This window comes from Pyrgilauda ruficollis, unplaced genomic scaffold (assembly GCF_017590135.1).
Source record: "Pyrgilauda ruficollis isolate IOZ18807 unplaced genomic scaffold, ASM1759013v1 scaffold96, whole genome shotgun sequence".
In the NCBI taxonomy this organism is placed as follows: domain Eukaryota; kingdom Metazoa; phylum Chordata; class Aves; order Passeriformes; family Passeridae; genus Pyrgilauda; species Pyrgilauda ruficollis.
In genome coordinates this window covers 1,427,922-1,444,512 of record NW_024531710.1, presented here as the reverse complement: position 1 = coordinate 1,444,512, position 16,591 = coordinate 1,427,922, and the positions used below count along the sequence as shown (strand labels likewise).

At 38.9% G+C, this 16,591-nt stretch overlaps 1 protein-coding gene across 2 annotated transcripts in view; it reads left to right on the top strand.

Annotated features, from left to right (window-relative positions):
• Positions 1-16,591, top strand: part of UBE2Q2 (ubiquitin conjugating enzyme E2 Q2) — a 46,637-nt gene that overhangs the window by 22,128 nt on the left and 7,918 nt on the right. For both annotated transcript variants that reach the window (XM_041489719.1, XM_041489718.1), the window contains 5 exons: positions 742-846; positions 2,465-2,521; positions 4,580-4,720; positions 11,001-11,085; positions 15,794-15,854. In XM_041489719.1, coding sequence (XP_041345653.1) covers positions 742-846; positions 2,465-2,521; positions 4,580-4,720; positions 11,001-11,085; positions 15,794-15,854 — 449 coding nt within the window. The remainder of the gene's footprint in view (positions 1-741; positions 847-2,464; positions 2,522-4,579; positions 4,721-11,000; positions 11,086-15,793; positions 15,855-16,591) is intronic.

Below are 16,591 nucleotides of genomic sequence, written 5' to 3'. Positions count from 1 at the left end.
TCTGAGGCTGCCTAGAGAAAGTGAAGGGCTGTAGAAATCACCTTCATTAGTGTGGTGATCAAAGAGCAAAGTTAATGTTTGTTTCTGAAGAAATAAATTTTTTTCTGGCTTGCATTAGTGAGTGTGAGGTGGTGCATAGTTTGCAGTTAACAGCGTGCAGTCACTGGAACAGGTTGGAAACACAAGTCAGGGATAGTAACAGATTGTGCCTCACCCTGACACAAGATACAGCAGGCAGAGTGCCTGGGCTCCAGCTCAGAGCTGCCTGGCTCCTGGGACTTGGACAGGGTTGGTCCTGCTTCTGCTGCCTCTCTGGTGTGCCCTGTAAAGGAATTCAGGGTATGGAAAACCAGACTGTTCCTCCTTGGTTATTTAAGCTGCAAAATGGGAATGGACCATTTTGTCTCATGGAATGTGTCCATTTGCTTATTCCGTAGTGATGTGCGGCTCAGACACCTATGCTTGGAATAGATGACGCTGTCAGAGCAAAAATTGTTTTCTCTGCTCATGGCTTTCTTCTTGGACATAGAAAGATGAGTGGGAGTCACTGTTGACTGGCTGTGTCCTTGAGTTTCTCTTGTGGGGGTTTTACTACAAAGACTACAGAGGAAATTTTATTCTGGCCCTTTAAATGCTGTACACTGACTTTAAGTTCAGTATCAGTGTGTGAAGAAAAGTAAAAATATATTTCTCTGTGCTTTGGTTTAAATAAACATGGCCATGTTTTCTTGTTGTTTATAGCTTCTTCAGCAGCTGAAGCGATTAATATGTGACCTCTGCAGATTATATAATCTTCCTCAGCATCCAGATGTTGAAATGTTAGATCAGCCATTGCCAGCTGGACAGGTAAATCAAAAAGCTGTGGACACCTTCTTATGCCAATAAAGGAGTTGGTTTTTTTTAAAATCCAAGAAATAAGATAATGGGAAAGATTAAACCTTGTGTAAATCAGAACTGAGACATGAAGCACTTCTCCATTACGGTGTCTTCAATCTGAATTTTGTTTGCAAAATCCATTTAATAATGGTGATAATATTACACAATTCCCTTTGAAGTTTCTGTATCACTGAAAAGTGTGTATGTGATACCAGTGCTGTCAAGTTTAATTCACTCCTAAACATTATTCAAGCCAATCTCTGTGCACTTGGAGTGCTTCCCAAACTTACTTTTTCTGAAATATTTGGCTCTTTGTTGAAGAGTATGTGTTTCACAGTGTGCACTTGGATGAACTTCTGTTGATGTTTTCCTTCTTCAATCCCTTGCAGAGACACGGGATATCAAGGCCATATGTTACTTTGGGTAGGGAGGTGCCTTGCTCTCTTCTTGTGCACTTGAAAAATTAAGAATTGTAAATGCCTCTAGTGATCTTCTTAACCAAAATGTTTTGTATTGTGTTGAAAACAGAACTGTTTCTTTTCTGTTTTTAAATGAGATTATGGGATCTTCTTTTGTTTGAACACATTAAGATGATATGATTGCTAAAATACTCCTTTAGAGTAACAGATGCTTTCCTGTGCTGACAGTACTATAGAGATGACAAATAACTTGCTTAATTTTTGGTCACATGCCAAACTGTAATCCTATAGGTCTTTTCTCCGAGTCACCCACTCAGCAGTGCAGCTGTAAGGCAATGGGCTGTGCTATTAGGGTGTAGCTTTGTGAAGGGTCTCATGTGCTGTGAAACTCAAAAACAAACTCATGAAAGGTTTCTTAGCCAGAAATGTGATACAGTTTCAAGTGAAATAAGAGGGGGGTCTTAGTAACTCTGACCAAAGATTCATCTGGTCCCATATTTGTCTAGAGCAGTGTTATTCCTTCTGTGCCAAAGGAAGAGTGAGCAGAGGACAAGCATATCAGAATGTTCCTGAGTATTTCTGCAGATCAGATTTCCTGAGCTTTTAGTGGTATCCTGAAAAAGAAAGTCATAAAAATTAACTCAGTGTATTGTTTTGATATTTCCTCAAACAGACTAATAGCAATGACTACATGATGATACTGGTGGCTGCATGGAAGTTCCAGGTAGTGAGAAAAAGAATCCATTAAGTTCTAGATGTCTAAAGTTCATTGAGTTTTTTCTTTTTAGGGGTGTAGTATGTAGATAGATTCTAGTCAGAGCCATGATCTGATTTCATGTTTAAGGGGTAGTGGGTTGTAACCCACTTGATGTGTTTGTTGCATTTGTCAGTGTCTCAGAATAGGATGTTCCTTATCTGAATTTAAAGCTTCTATTTACAACTTAATTGGAATTAATTGAGACATTCTCTTTATTTTTGCTTCATGAAAAAGTCTCTTCACTGTCATATGCCAGGAAAGCATCTTTATGCATCTTACCCTTACCTGCAAAGGACTGAAGTTTGACATATAACTTTTGCATTTACTGCCTCTCTTTGAGAGTAGACTTGTTGATTTTGAAAGCAAGAAGCATATGCAAAATTTATGCAGAACTTTCATTGTTGTATTGCAGAATGGAACAACAGAAGAAGTTACATCAGAGGAGGAGGAAGAAGATGATATGGGTGAAGTATGTCTATATATGAGATTGCTACCCTGATCTAGTAGAATTTTGGTATTTTGCTCTGCAATGTCTGGCTAATAATTAAACCAAACTGTAACATGTAACCTCCCTGGAGTTCAACAGAAAAGATAATTAAAATTTGGATGTTTACCTGAATGTCAGTTTTCCCTTCCACTAGAAAACTGGTGAAATTTTCTTCTTAAACCTAGATCTCAGCTGTGAGGTACTTGGATACAGAGAATTGGACATCTGTTTGTGCTTTAGTCAAACAATACATAACATTGTGTGCCAAATCAGTAAGTTTTTTGCATTGTTAACTCCTATTTCAAGCAGCGTGTGAACTGGCTCTGATACAGTTGGAAGTGCCTCCCAAACTGAAGCAGACTTGCTAGGAGTAAATCAGTTTGCTGACTCATTAAATGGGTGAGATAGTTTTTGACTGTAATAAATTGAAGGGACTGGAAGGATGTCAAAGCAGACACACTAAACTTTTATGTCCATGTCTGGCAACACGGTGCTCTCTTTAAGGAGCTTTTAGTTGTAAGAATCACCCTTTTTGCTTACATCTGCTACACGTTAGAATAGCTTCAAGATGCTTGCTTTCTACACCACTATAGACTGACTCATTATAGTAGAACTGTTCTGACTACTTCAGATTTAGATTTTTGATTAAGGTTTAGTAAGAATTAACAACTCTCTGAATAAATGATCTTCATATAGAAAAGATCTAAATGTTACCAAGTTCTTAAATTAATTTGTAGCAGCCTTTCTTATGCCATATTTAGCCTGATCCAGACTACAATTGCTGGAGCTGGTGTTTCTGTAATGGAGGTGTGTCCCATATCCTGCTGGCACAAGGCTCTAATTGCTTGCAGACTGCTGGAGTAGCCTTTTGCATTCTGTTTGGGTTACTTTGTACGAAAAAGAAATGGTCTGCCATTATTTATCAGCTGTCAGGGGGCATTGTGTGTGGCAGTGATATCTGCAACCTGTAATCTAGTCCCAGTTCTAAATGGAGAAGCAGTTTTCAATTCCTCAGTTCTGTCAGAAGAAACATGAGGATTTTGAAGACTACTCAGTCTGAAGTCTGTTACAGCTGAAGGAAACAGTGTTGTCAAATGCACCAGGTGTATTTTTTGTTAGGTAGGGCATCCTTGAATTTGGATTTGGATTTTCCTGCCATGCAAACAGATGGTGCATGGAGAGCAGCCCAGGTGTGCCAGAGCTCTGCATACTGGAGTGAATCTGGTAGTTGTGTAACCAAAGCCTGCTGGTGTGGCTGCTGCAGTGCTTCCTTTTTCATGTCAAGGTGTTGACATGCTTTCCCTCCTCTCCGTAGCCAGCTTTTGAATCACCTTCAGGCAATTGTCTGAAGCTTGGAGTGCTTCTCTGCCACAAAGATGACCCCATCTCCAGATACAGAGTGGAGGCGTTTTAGTGCCTTGGTCTAGAGCACAGAACTGTAGTGTTGGCTTGGGTGATCAGATTGCTTGACCACAGAATTTTGTTTTATGTCCTGATTCCAAAATTACTGCATCTAATCTTTAGCTGAAATGTTAACCTTGAATAAAGTACACATAGTTTCCTAATATTTAACTTTCTTGAAGGGTGGCTGTAGCCCTGCCAGATGTGTTGATCACTGCTTGCAAGAAGTGTAGTATAGCTAGGATTCTATTTGCAAAAGAGTCTGCTTTTAGAAACATCTTGGAGCCACCCTAACTTGGGGCACTTTTGGCTTCTCTGGTCCATTTTGCTGCCTACTTCAGCGGGCTAATTCTCTACAATGCTATCTTCTTGCAGAGGTAGTACTTGTTTCTGTGACCAGAAGCATGTTGTGAATTTGGGTTTCATTTGTATTATGTATTATTTGTATTTGTATTATCCCTGTACTTCCAGTGGTTATGCTGGCTGAGGGAAGTTAGAACAAAATAGAAATGGCATCCAACAGTCACAAATCCATAGCGCTGTGTGGTATGTGATGTATCCCACATGCCTTTGGAGAGGGCTTCATTGAATGAAGAGCACAGGACAGTTATTTACAATTAACTTCTCTCTCTCCTGTAGGATATTGAAGATCTGGATCACTATGATATGAAGGAGGAGGAACCAGTTGATGGGAAGAAATCTGAGGATGAAGGCATTGAAAAAGAGAACCTTGCAATCTTAGAAAAAATCAGAAAAAATCAAAGGCAAGATCACTTAAATGTGAGTTAATAATTCCATGCTTCTTCTTTGCAATACTTCTGACTTTAAAACAGAGATGGTTTTCAGCAAAGAAAGCACACTGCTATACACCAAGATATAAATTGACCTGTAGCTGTCTGTTTACCTGCTCATCTCCAAAGGTATCCATGGGTTGTCCCTCTATTTCTTGCTTGGTGCCTTTTTTACAAATCAGAATCAGCAGAATGAGTCCAGGCTGTGAGCTTGACTTTTGTTGCTGAACTCTTATTAAAGTAAAAAACTAAAGCCATAGTTAAAATTGCCTGTGTTAAAAGTCATGGGTGACTTAAAATACTTGGCAAACCTGTGCTTTAAATCCATTTTATGCATGAGTTTATTTTTCAGTAATAGCTGTGCCACCTGGAAATTACTGAAGGGTGGTGGATTGTTTTGCAGTTCTTTTATTGCCATGCATAAAGTGAAGGGCCTTCAGCAGCACTGCAGCTTTGTTGTCAGTTTTCTGAGTGATGTTACCAGCAGGCAGTTGTAGAAGCAGTGCTTGTTCTCCAGAGGCTTAGTAATGTTCTGTCCCAAGTGCCAGGTTCCAGAGAGGCTTCTACTTCTCAGAGGTGCATGTAGGAGGGTATGATGATGTCATACAACCTTCATTTTATTTACTCTGACTCCCAAAGAAATCAAAGCTTTTGTTTCATAGAGGCTTAAAATATATAAAACATCAAATTTAATATTTCTGTTTGTGATCTGCTTAGTCCACAGGATTTTAAATTTTTAACACCTAAACCTGATTGGCATTTCAGGGTTTAAAAGCAGGTAAACAGAAGTTCCCAGACTGCTTTGGCTGTATAGTCAAGTCTTGTTTTGAGACTTGCATAACCATGAGCACAAGTCACTTATAGGTTTCGTTTAGACTTGAATGTTGACAGTTTGAGAAGATGCCTAGTGAGGTTTTGTGTGTTTCTGTGTGTATGACTCAAACTCCTAATAGTAAGGAGTCTTTTAACTATTAAAGAAAATATATCCTCTTGCAGCCTGAAAGGCATGGCCTGCTTTACAATCACCTGAAATGTGGTAGAACAGAAAAAAGGTTTTTGTAGTGTCAGCATTCTTCCTTGTGCAGAAAGCCTCTTAAAACTGCAGATTTTCTTTTGCTGTCTACTCTTTTCCTATTTGGCAAATACTGCCTTTCCTTTTGCTTTTTTCCCTCCACATTTAGTAGAGCTGAAATGAACACTGCTGGTTTTCTGTTTGACAACAGCAGATTCAACTTACATAATAGCTGTTTCTCATGCCAGGACTCTCTCGGTGATGCTGGTGCATAAACAAGGTCAGCTGAGTGCAGGGAACAGGGTATTCAGCTGCTGCTGAAGAACTGTGATATTTTTGTGGGTCACCAGAAATAGCTGTGCTGCTGAAATAATTTCTCCAAGGACTTGTGAGGGTTTACTCCTAGGTGCTGGAGAACCAAAAGCTATAGCTGTGCTACTGACCTAGGAAAGAGCTAGCCCAGTAGCACCTTATTGGTCCTCCATGCTGCCAAAACAGGGGGCTTCTGATAGAATGTGTTAACCATACTCTAAGAGCAGTAGTTTGAGTGTACGAGCACAAAGGAAAATTTAGATCTGTACAGCCCTCACAACTGGGTTTCTTAGAGGACACTATGAGTTTCACAAACCTAAATGCAGTGGCTAAACTAGTCTGGATTTTTAGCCTTTTGGCGTACTTTGTTTCCTCAGCAGAGACCAGTAAAACAAACCCATACCATTTACATGCTGCTTGTTGGAAAAGGGAATGTGCAGCATAATACGGGGCTTTGACTGGTGCCCAGTGCAGCCAGAAGACTTTTCAGTTCCTTTCCATGCTCTTTGGCCCAGGCCCATGGGCTGTCCTCTCTCCCCTTGGCTGCAGTGCAGGCTGGAGTTAAAGATCATGCTCAAGGCTTGTTCATGGGAAAGCAGTGCATGCACCCTCATTGTAATTTATTCCTGATAGGTAAAAGACAGTTTTCTGTTTCTCAAGATGTTGTCATAGGAGTTTTTAGGATTTATGTGTGTTGTACAAGTTAAGAATGTGTATTTACTAATTTTGTAAATGAGTTCTATCCTTGGCAGTATCCTTAATCCCATTCTTCTTGCTGGCATCAGGAAATAAATTTGGCTTTTGGTACAGTGTATAACTTGGAGCAAGAATTAATCCTCCTCTTAACATTGTAATAACTTTAAAGAACCACTTGCTTACCTGTAGTTAAAATAGGTCTTTGAACTGAAATCATTCAAATATGTAACAACTTGCTGCTGCTTGCTTTTCAGAGGTCTCTCCCCACATAGTCATTTCAGAGACTAATGCCTTTTGTTATTTAGATAATGCTATTAGCTTTTCCTGTTCCTTGCTGAGGAGTTTAAGCACTTCCCTTCAGAATTCTCCAAGGTCTCTACTTTCATCTTCAGATTTTATAAAATCTAAGGTGTCATTTCTATTTTTAGTCTAATCCTTGAAGGAAGTATGAAACTACTTTAACTTCTAGGAATGATTGTGCTTCTGCACAAATATGGAGAAAGTTCAGTAACAAATGGAACTTATGTTCTTTAGCTCTTTTTGGGTTATTTAGATTTCAGTTTATTATCTTGGAGGAATTTTCATGTTTTGTTTCAGCAGGTGATTTTTAGTCTTATGGCTAAATCTTCTGAAATGTATTGAGTGAAGAGGTTTCCAGTAGTATTCTGATGTGTTCACAGTATTTTTCTGATCAGACAGAAAAAAATCAGATCTTTGGATTAAAATCTGCAGTGAACTGCACCTCCTATCCCCTATAACTCTGGGGGGAAGAGCAGGCTGTGGGTGCAGTTTGGGGGTTGGAAGGGGAGAAAGGAAACCCATCACGTCTCTGTGGCCTTGGTACAGCAGGGCAATGGCAAGTGCTGGTCTGTCTGCACCACAAGGTTCACGTTTCCAGCAGTGGCTCGTCCTTGGGGGGCAAGAGTTTGAGACCAGGGCAGGCTTGTAGTGGTGCATCTTGTGAATATTTTTCATGTCCAACAGTTTTAGCTGCGAGAATTCCTGCATCAGGTATTTCTGTTATTTGCAGCTCTCAGCAGCTGGCATGTTGTCAGCATAGATGTTTGCCTCTTGTAGCAGGGATTTCTCCAGCTTACCTGCTCATTGTTCTGGAGAGCCACAACATATGCTAGTACAGGATGGGATGATTGAGACTTTTTGTGCATATTTGATTACTTTTTAGGAAAAAAGTCACTTGGGTCTGGTCCCACAGCTCGTTTAACTACTTCAGATGAAATGGCTTTGCCTTTCTGCTCTTGGCATCAGCCTCATGTGACAGATACCCATCAAATCCCATGATTGACCACTTATGTCTGAGGCAGTTGCAACTATAAATCTTACTGCCACAATTTGAGAAATGGGAACTTTATCTCCCTTGGAGTGTCAAGTCCCAGTTTTCCAGAAGGATACTGTTATTTATATCTGGGTTCAGTCTTTGAAATTATAACTTGAGTGTAGTGAGTTATGGAAAGAGTTTTTAATTTTAGTATCACTGTAGTCAAAACTGACCTCAGAGCTCTGTGCAGTGGTGGGATGCAAGTCGTGATCTCTTCCAAACAGCACTTTACAGTGGCTCCAAAACCCACAAGTGACACCAGAGTGAAGATGTGCTTCAGTGCAGTGGCGTTTGGCATTAGGCTTACCATCAGGTTTAGCTGTTACCTTCCTCTTCAAGTTCCTCCAAGGGTAGTTCAGAGCACATAAAATAAGCCCCTGTGCTAAACTTCTTAAGTTAAGCTTGCTATCCTCTTTCTCCAGATTGTAGATTACTGGTTTACAGTCCATTGATTCTTTAGAGTAGCAAGTGTAACTATATTTAATGCTGCTATATAAGGAGTGAGCAGCCCAACCAGAAGCTCCTGGGGGAGAAAGGGCGAAGACAAAGACCCAGTGTTTTGTGTTTTGAGGCTTGCTTTCACATGCTACCACTAGCTCCTTTAATACCACCTCATTTATCAGCAGTTATAATGGAAGATCAGGGGGATGTTGGTCTGTTAAGCTTTGGTTTTTAAATGTCTCCAGTACAGAAGATATTTAAATTTTCGTTTGCCAAGATGAACTTCAGCATTATGTATAGAAATGCAGTAGTTTAATTGGATGGAAATAGAGATGCAATGAAAGAGGTAGATGTCTTTGGCCATCTAACTTGTTCTTAAATTGCCTATATTTATAGATTGACAATCTGTGGAAAGTGTATGAAAATTCCTTCTTTTAGTAAGAAATACAGTGGAAAGGGGTATTTCTGAGCTCTGCTCAGAAGAAAACCAAAGTCTTGACACTTGTCTATGAAATGTCTTTCCTCCAGACTCAACATATTGATGAGTCTCAGTCTTAATGCTCACAAAGCAGAGCAACTATACAAAGAACGGTGATTAACACTGCTGTGTTAACTGGTTAAGTGTAATGTTTCCTTTTTCAGCTAATCTGTAAATAGTGGGCATAAATAGTAGTAATATGCAGATACTGCATATAAACAGCCTTTTTCCATAAAATTTCATGTACTTGGTGTTTGAGAAATCCCTTTTTTGTCTGATACTGCTCTATAGAGTTGCGTGTAGTAAATGGAGAAATTACTTGTCTGAAGCCTTGTTTGTATGTAGCTTTTGTTTAATCAGATGAAAGCAGTTGCCTCTTATTTGCATGTTTAATTACAAGGTTCATCCTTCATACCGATCTGTTAAGAAAAACTAGTGGAATTTCAGAAATCTGCATAATTAAATCCAAAGGTGTATGAAAATGAGTAGTCTTAAAAGAAAAGTCTGCAGATTCTAGTGTGAAGATAAGTGTATTGTTTGATACTACTGGATGGAGAAGACAGAGGAGGCTTCACCATCAAGTAACTGTTACTGATACTTAATTTTTATTAAGAAGTAATTTGGTCCTACAGTTAAGCCCTTGTAGAATATAAAACATCACTGTAGACTTCAGGCAAACAGGGAGGATGTTTTGGGTATTAGGTAATGGTCACAGCTGCTTCATATTCTTCCAGAAATACTTTTCTGACACTTGTCCAAAAAGGATGTGTTTATAGGTGTTCATAGTGTCTAGAAGGAAACTGAAAAAATAAGAATCTTTGAATTTTTAGATGGAGTAAAAAAGCAGCCTCATGAACTTACTTATTCAGTACTTGATACAGACAGGCTGAACTATCCTAGGTGGGTCTTTTTTATTTGGTAGTGGGGCAGTTTTATTTTTTGTCATGGTTTCTCCCTGCCAGCCATGCTTATGTGCTGTATATGTTAGCCTGTATTTCAGTGGCAGTGACTGAAGAGCAGGAGCAGAAGGGAACTACAAAGGTCCAATGGAATAATCTACCTTTGGGAAACACTGATGGTGAAAACCCAAGGGTCAGGGTTTGAGGTGGTAACTACCTCAGCTCATTTGGAGTCCTTGTTCCTATTCTGTATTTTAAATCTTATAATGCTAACTTATATCTCTGTTTTTCAAAACACTTGAACCTAAAGTGATATTTTGGGCAGGGTATATAAGCAGAATAATCACATAACCTACAAGAAAATTGTTTTGAGTTTTCTCTCACTTTGAGGTGCTGAGCAGTACAGAACTGAGCTCTAAAAGAAAAGAAGAGATTTTGCCATAGTTGAATAAATCACAAGAACTGTGACAAGTTACACGAAATATTTTGTATTTTAAGGTTTACTTACCTTTGTCTTCCTCTGTGTAGATGTTGATTTTTTTTCACTCAATTGCAATAAATATTGCTTTTGTTCCCTATTTTCTAAATTCACTGCTTGGTCTTATTCCTCTGGAAGCTGCTGTTCTAGAGGTGGATACTTACCAGCTCCTGTACCTTTTTCAATGACCAAATAAAAATATACCTCTGAGAAAGCAATAAAACCTTATGTGTAGAAGCTTGCTCTTAGGATTAGGCTTACTTTTCTTCCCAGTGTGTAAAAGCAGAATGTAAAATTAAATATTTCACTCTTGAGATGTACTGTGCATCCATCTTGGAAATGAAAATGCCAAAGATTTAAGTCCTTTACAGAAAAATACCTGTTGTGCCTTGATTAAAAGTTTGTATCACCTGTAGCATTTAGTAGTATATATTAATGTTCTTTAGTGGGAGGGCCTTGTTTCTTTGGAGTAGACTCTGCTCACTGGAAAATTTAACTTTTCAGAAACCCGATTCTCATACAGAAATTAATATACTGTTAATACTTCTAGTTAGTAATGTAAAGCTGTTTGTAATTACTACTTTTCACTTATTTGGAGTCTTTTTTGTTTATTTCAGGGTGCAGTCTCTGGGTCAGTGCAGGCTTCAGATCGACTTATGAAAGAACTCAGGGATATATATAGATCACAGAGTTATAAAACAGGTAAATGCCTCAGATTTCCCTTTTTAACATATACTTTAAATTAATTCTCTTGGGAAATGCTTGCTGCTAACTTCTCTGTGTTTTGTTGTCCTGTGTTTGCATATACGTGCATATTTGTGTGTGCACATATGTAAAAATACATAGATACATTATATATGCTCTTATTACATAAAGTAGTTTATTTGTGGAGAAAAGTCAGAACATATATTCCTTGCAATAATGATGTGAACTACAGTGGAAAACAAGCCTGTATTTTAAATTAGTTTGAGTAATGACCAGTAATGATTACCTTGAGGTAGTGGATGGCTGTTTCACTTGTTCCTTTGGTAGCTGTAGCTAAAGTAACTCAGCAGAGATTGAACGTATTGAATTGCCTCAGTGTTACTGTATGAGAAACAGAAGTTACATAGACTTTGAGCAAGTTGTATTCCTCTAGGTCTGCCAAATAGACAACTCCATCACTGCAGCCAGGTGTCAGACCCTGGTGCAGGCCAGGGTGTGAGAACAGGAGGAATGCCTAATTAGAGGGTCAGTATAAACTTAAATACGTTTTCACTTTTCTGGTCTTGGCCCATATTTATTTCTAGTGGACTTAAACCTGACTTGACAAGGCCATTTTAGTCATGTGTAAAAGAACAGAGGTGAAGAGACAGTAGGTTCCTGTTTTGATTTGTCATGTTTAACTTTTAGGTCAATTGTTTAGTATGTGTAAGTGCTGGGGACAGTGGTAAAATGTCTGGGGTATAAATTTGATGAGGTGACCTAGTGTTGATCTAATGCGGCCTCCTTCTTTTAGCTTTGTTGCACCTGAGTGCTTGCCAGTGTGCCCCAATCATCATCTATCCAGGAAGGAATGGATTAGTGGGTCTAAGGAAGAGCTGGAAGCAGATCTGTGTCTGATCATGGGGAATGCTTTACTGCCCCGTTTTGGCCTTCAGGGTTTGTTTTGGTGATCAGAGCTAGGGCTGGCTATAGCAAACCAGACTGTAAGGAGTTCTGTGGGGTGCTCAGTCATGTGGTGGTACCACTGCAGTCAGCCAGGGGCCCCTGGCTAGCTGTGGTTTGAGGGGAGAGTTCAGGCTTTCTAATAATGCCATTTCTTGGCTTTGGACAAACAAGTGTTAATGAGTTGCAAAAGACGGATCTTGATGTAGGAAAGTGTACTCTAAATTATGAGGAAGAGTAAATCTTGCTAATCTTTACAGAAAGGTGAGGTTCTAAAGGGTGAGTGCAGTAACTTAGAGCTTCTGACTTTGGAAATATGTAAAAACACTGCGACTGGATGGCTCATGTTGATCTCTAAAACATGGTAATGAAGTAGTGTCAAGTGGAGGTTGACACTACAAAGATGATGCAGTTCTGCTTTGAAACACCGTCCTACTGACACATTTATTACATTTTGCCAGTAAATTGATGCTGTTTTTTATAAAACTTACCTGGATTCATATCTTATGGTTTCATTTATTCTTCGACCTTGGGTGAATTTCTGTTCCTGGTTGTTTTCCTTTGCACAAAACTCCTGCTTTCATAGCCTAGTTCTGCCTTTTATTAGATAGCTGTCACCACGTGCACAGGCTGTGGCAGGTAATTGGCTTTTTTAATGTCATTTTTGTTAGAGTACTTGCCCCATGGTCCATTTTACGCGAAATTTAATTTCTTCCTACTAATGCACAAAGGGAACAATTGTGCAACTTCCAGGTTCTTATAACTGTTTCAAGGTAATTTAACGCTGTTTTAATTTCTTTGTAAGACAAGCCAGAAAGGCTAAGGCTGATTTTTAGTTGGGTAAGGATCACTTTATTTAGTTTTCATGAGGTTACATGTTTTTAGGACTGACTGTAGAACACTGGGAGTTCTGAAGTAATACTTGTAGCAATAGTATTTTAATTTTTTTCTTTACTCTTGGACTGTTTTATAAAAAAGTACTATTAAAAGGTAGTGGCTTCAACTGTAGCTGTGCATTCAAAGTAGTATCTATTTTAGAAATAAATTTCCTTCATCAAATGAAGCAATGCTGGTGAATTTCAAGCAAAAGATTACAAACTTGCTCTCAACAGCAAAGTTGCTTATCTACCTGGGAAATCTAGGGGAAGAATTGCCCTTAAAGAAACAGAAAATAATTTTCTTATGAGCTGACAAAAACAAAAAATACTCCAGAAAATTAAGATACTCTGTTGTGAATTAGTTTCATTAGCCTGTTCAGATAATGGGAACCACAAGTCCTGTAAAACAAGATTATCTCATTTCCACATATCAGGTTGGAGATTCACAAATGATTTAATGTAGTTTAAGGGATTAGGAAAGGAGGGCAAGAAACAAATTTGGGGATATTAAATGAAATCTTTTCTGTTCATATCTTTAGCATCTGTTTTATTCAGATATAGTTCATATGGACTTCAATTCCCTGTTGTTATCCAAAGACTATGTGGGATTTACTTTTTGATATAATAATGTTGTCCTGAGATGTTGCCTCTGTTTTGAAGGGAATTGTTTTTCTTTCTACATTTCCGTTCCTTACTTTTTTTACTTGCTTCATGGTTTTGTGGGTTTCTTTTTACTTGAACACCCTTATACTTGATCACCTTTGAGTAATAAAAACCTCACCCCACCTTGTATTTAAGCAAAGGGAACCTACCTTGATTCCTTTCCTAAATTAAGGACTTCTCAAAAACTGCTGTTAGTAAGTTAAATTCTTTTTGACAGGAACCTTTTTCCTCTCACTGTCAAAATTACAAAAAAGCACATAAATTATTTCCAAATACCATCTCCTAGATTATTCAGAAAACCCCAAACAACACTCTGCCTCAGCTTCGTATCAAGGCATGGAGCCCCCTTGCTGCTGCTCATGAGGAGACAGATGCTGTTTGGCTTGAAACTTGGCTGCTTGAGAGGCTGCTGGAGTGTCTTGCACTGGTGCTCAGGCTCAGCCCTGCAGCTCTCCTGCAGCTTCTGGCTCAGATGCAGTACAGCTCTTCAGGGTACTGCTCTTCCCGTTGGAGAAGCTGGCAGAGTGTCTGGGCCTTGGAGCTGGACTGGGACAGGAACTGTGGCTAAAAACAGGAGGCTCAGGATAATGGAAGGAGTGCAGGAGTGGGGCTGGAGGCTTAGTGAGTGAAAAAAGGGATGGAAGTTCTCTTGTGACCTTCCATTGTTTAGCACAGTGTCAGGAGCCTTACTGTAACTTACTGCCTTGTCTGTAATAAGTATTCTTTGCTCCCACTTGGATGCAGGTGGAAGAAAATATTCTGGATACAACAATGGAATAGATTTGTCATTAATGGAAGCTGACAATGAGCAGAGTTCTGAATGTCAGCTCTTCTGACATCAGAGCAGTACAAATTGAAATTCTTACAGTTTGTGACTTAAACCAAGGTCAGTTCAGAAAATAGTGTCCTTGGATCTGGGGAGTTGGAAAAAGGCCTTAATAGCTCCTTTGGTTGCTCCTCAAACGGAGATGTTATGTCTCTCAAGTAGCTACTGATTAAAAGGAACATGGATAGCGCAGTATGTGTTCAGGCCTACATTGTTATTCTAGACACAGAAAAATTAGAAATTGTACTCTTGGCTGCAGTACTCCCTTGTTAGTGGCACTCAGAAAGGAGAACCAAGCATGGGTGCTTAAACTTGTGTGCCAAGTTTTGAAATGCTTTAGAAATAATGGTGTCTGGAGAGCTAGAACTGTCATATGTACTCAAAGTACTAATGCTTATAAGCTTCAATTGTAAGATTATTTTTATGCTAGAATAACAAAATTCAGAAATTAATATCCCCCATTCCTTGGGAAGAATGTGGTGACTGCAATCTGATGGTTGTATTGCCTTCAGAAATCCTAGGCAGGTTCCTGATGTGTATATGGCTTCCAAATAATTAGGTCAGGAACACAGATGCTGTTAAATATTAGGCCAGGTAACGAGTTTAATAATAGTGGGTTAGTCTATATGCGTGACTGTTCTGTGAAAAAGGAGGTTTAATTTCTGTACATGACTGATACCATGCTCTAAATCTTGTTGGGTGGTTAAAGATTTATTGCTTTTTCCAGAGCTGCTTGTGAATTTATGCAGAGAGGAAGCTTTGAATATACAAGAAAATGGCAGATAATTTCCATCCTTCCCTGGGAATGAATTGCACAACTGTTGTTTAACATGCTTAAAACAAACAGGCCACTGAAAGTCACCAGCTGGCTCCCACAGACCATTCTTCAGATGCATCTTTCTGGCTTCCTCAGTCAGCTGTTGGGAATGTGCCTCATCCACTGCTGTATCTCTTTTCTGTTGGGTTTCTACTGCATACATTGTCCTGTGTGCTGTCCTGGTCTGCCTGTACTGATGAGACCCTGTGGAACACAGTGCTGCACACTCACACTGTGTTGTGAAGTGTCTTAAAAACATGTTGGTAGTGTACTGGATGTAAAATATAGTGAGTAATAAGCAAGCTGGAGTTGTTATTGTAGGAGGTTTGAAGGTGAAATGGTTAAGTATCAGAAAAAAAATTGATTAATGTGGAATTTTTTAATAGAAGTAAAAACACTTTTTCCTTGTAGCTCTTCAGAAGTGCATCTGCTACTGGAGGAAGGATGTGCCTCAGTATCAGTATCCTACACATTGCTTACACCTGCTGACAGTATTCCAATTTAAAGGAAAGAATGGCTTTGCTAAGTTTTCTATCCACACTTCTAGTGCATAATTAATTCCATCTAATATTTCTACAGGGATATATTCAGTGGAACTGGTAAATGACAGCTTGTATGAATGGCATGTTAAGCTTCTCAAGTAAGTTAATAAAGTTTTTACATGTTCTGAACAATGTTTTATTATTGCTGGGGAGATTCGTTTGATAAATGAGTATCTCTAGCCATAGCATATAAATTACTGTTGCACATATGCCATAGAATATAATTACCATTACTGTGGTAATAGCAGTGGTGATTGTAGCCACTAAATAGTGGCTGTAATTCTGATACATAGAAACGTGTGGAGGTGGAATGGTAGTAAATGAGCTGGCAAAAAGACAGACCTGATTTTCCCTGCCAATGCTATGTGTATTGCTTTAACTGTCATTACTGCTCAATTCTAAAACTGCTCCAAAATATGCAGCCTTAAATGATGAAAATTCTTTTCAAGAATTTTTTGATTTTATTTGATTTTATTTTTATTTGTTTTGAATGATAGGAAAATCCAGCTTCTAGTTGCATTTAAGATGTAGGAAAGAACAGAACTGAGTGTCATTAGTTGTTTATTTCTACAGTTAAACAGACACATAGGACTGAAGCTTCTAGCTATCACATAAATGTGAATTATATAATTATATGTACCATGTCTTCTGTCATCACGTAGTATACCAAGTAAAAAGCAGTACATAACTCACCTTGTTACATCCATAGTCCAGTAACTTTAATCCTAGAGGTGTTAGAGTGAAATTATTCCTGGTAACAGGATCATCTGCTGGTGTCCCTATACAGTACCCTAAAGAAAGGAAGAGCCTACCCAAACTGGGCTGGGTGGCTGCA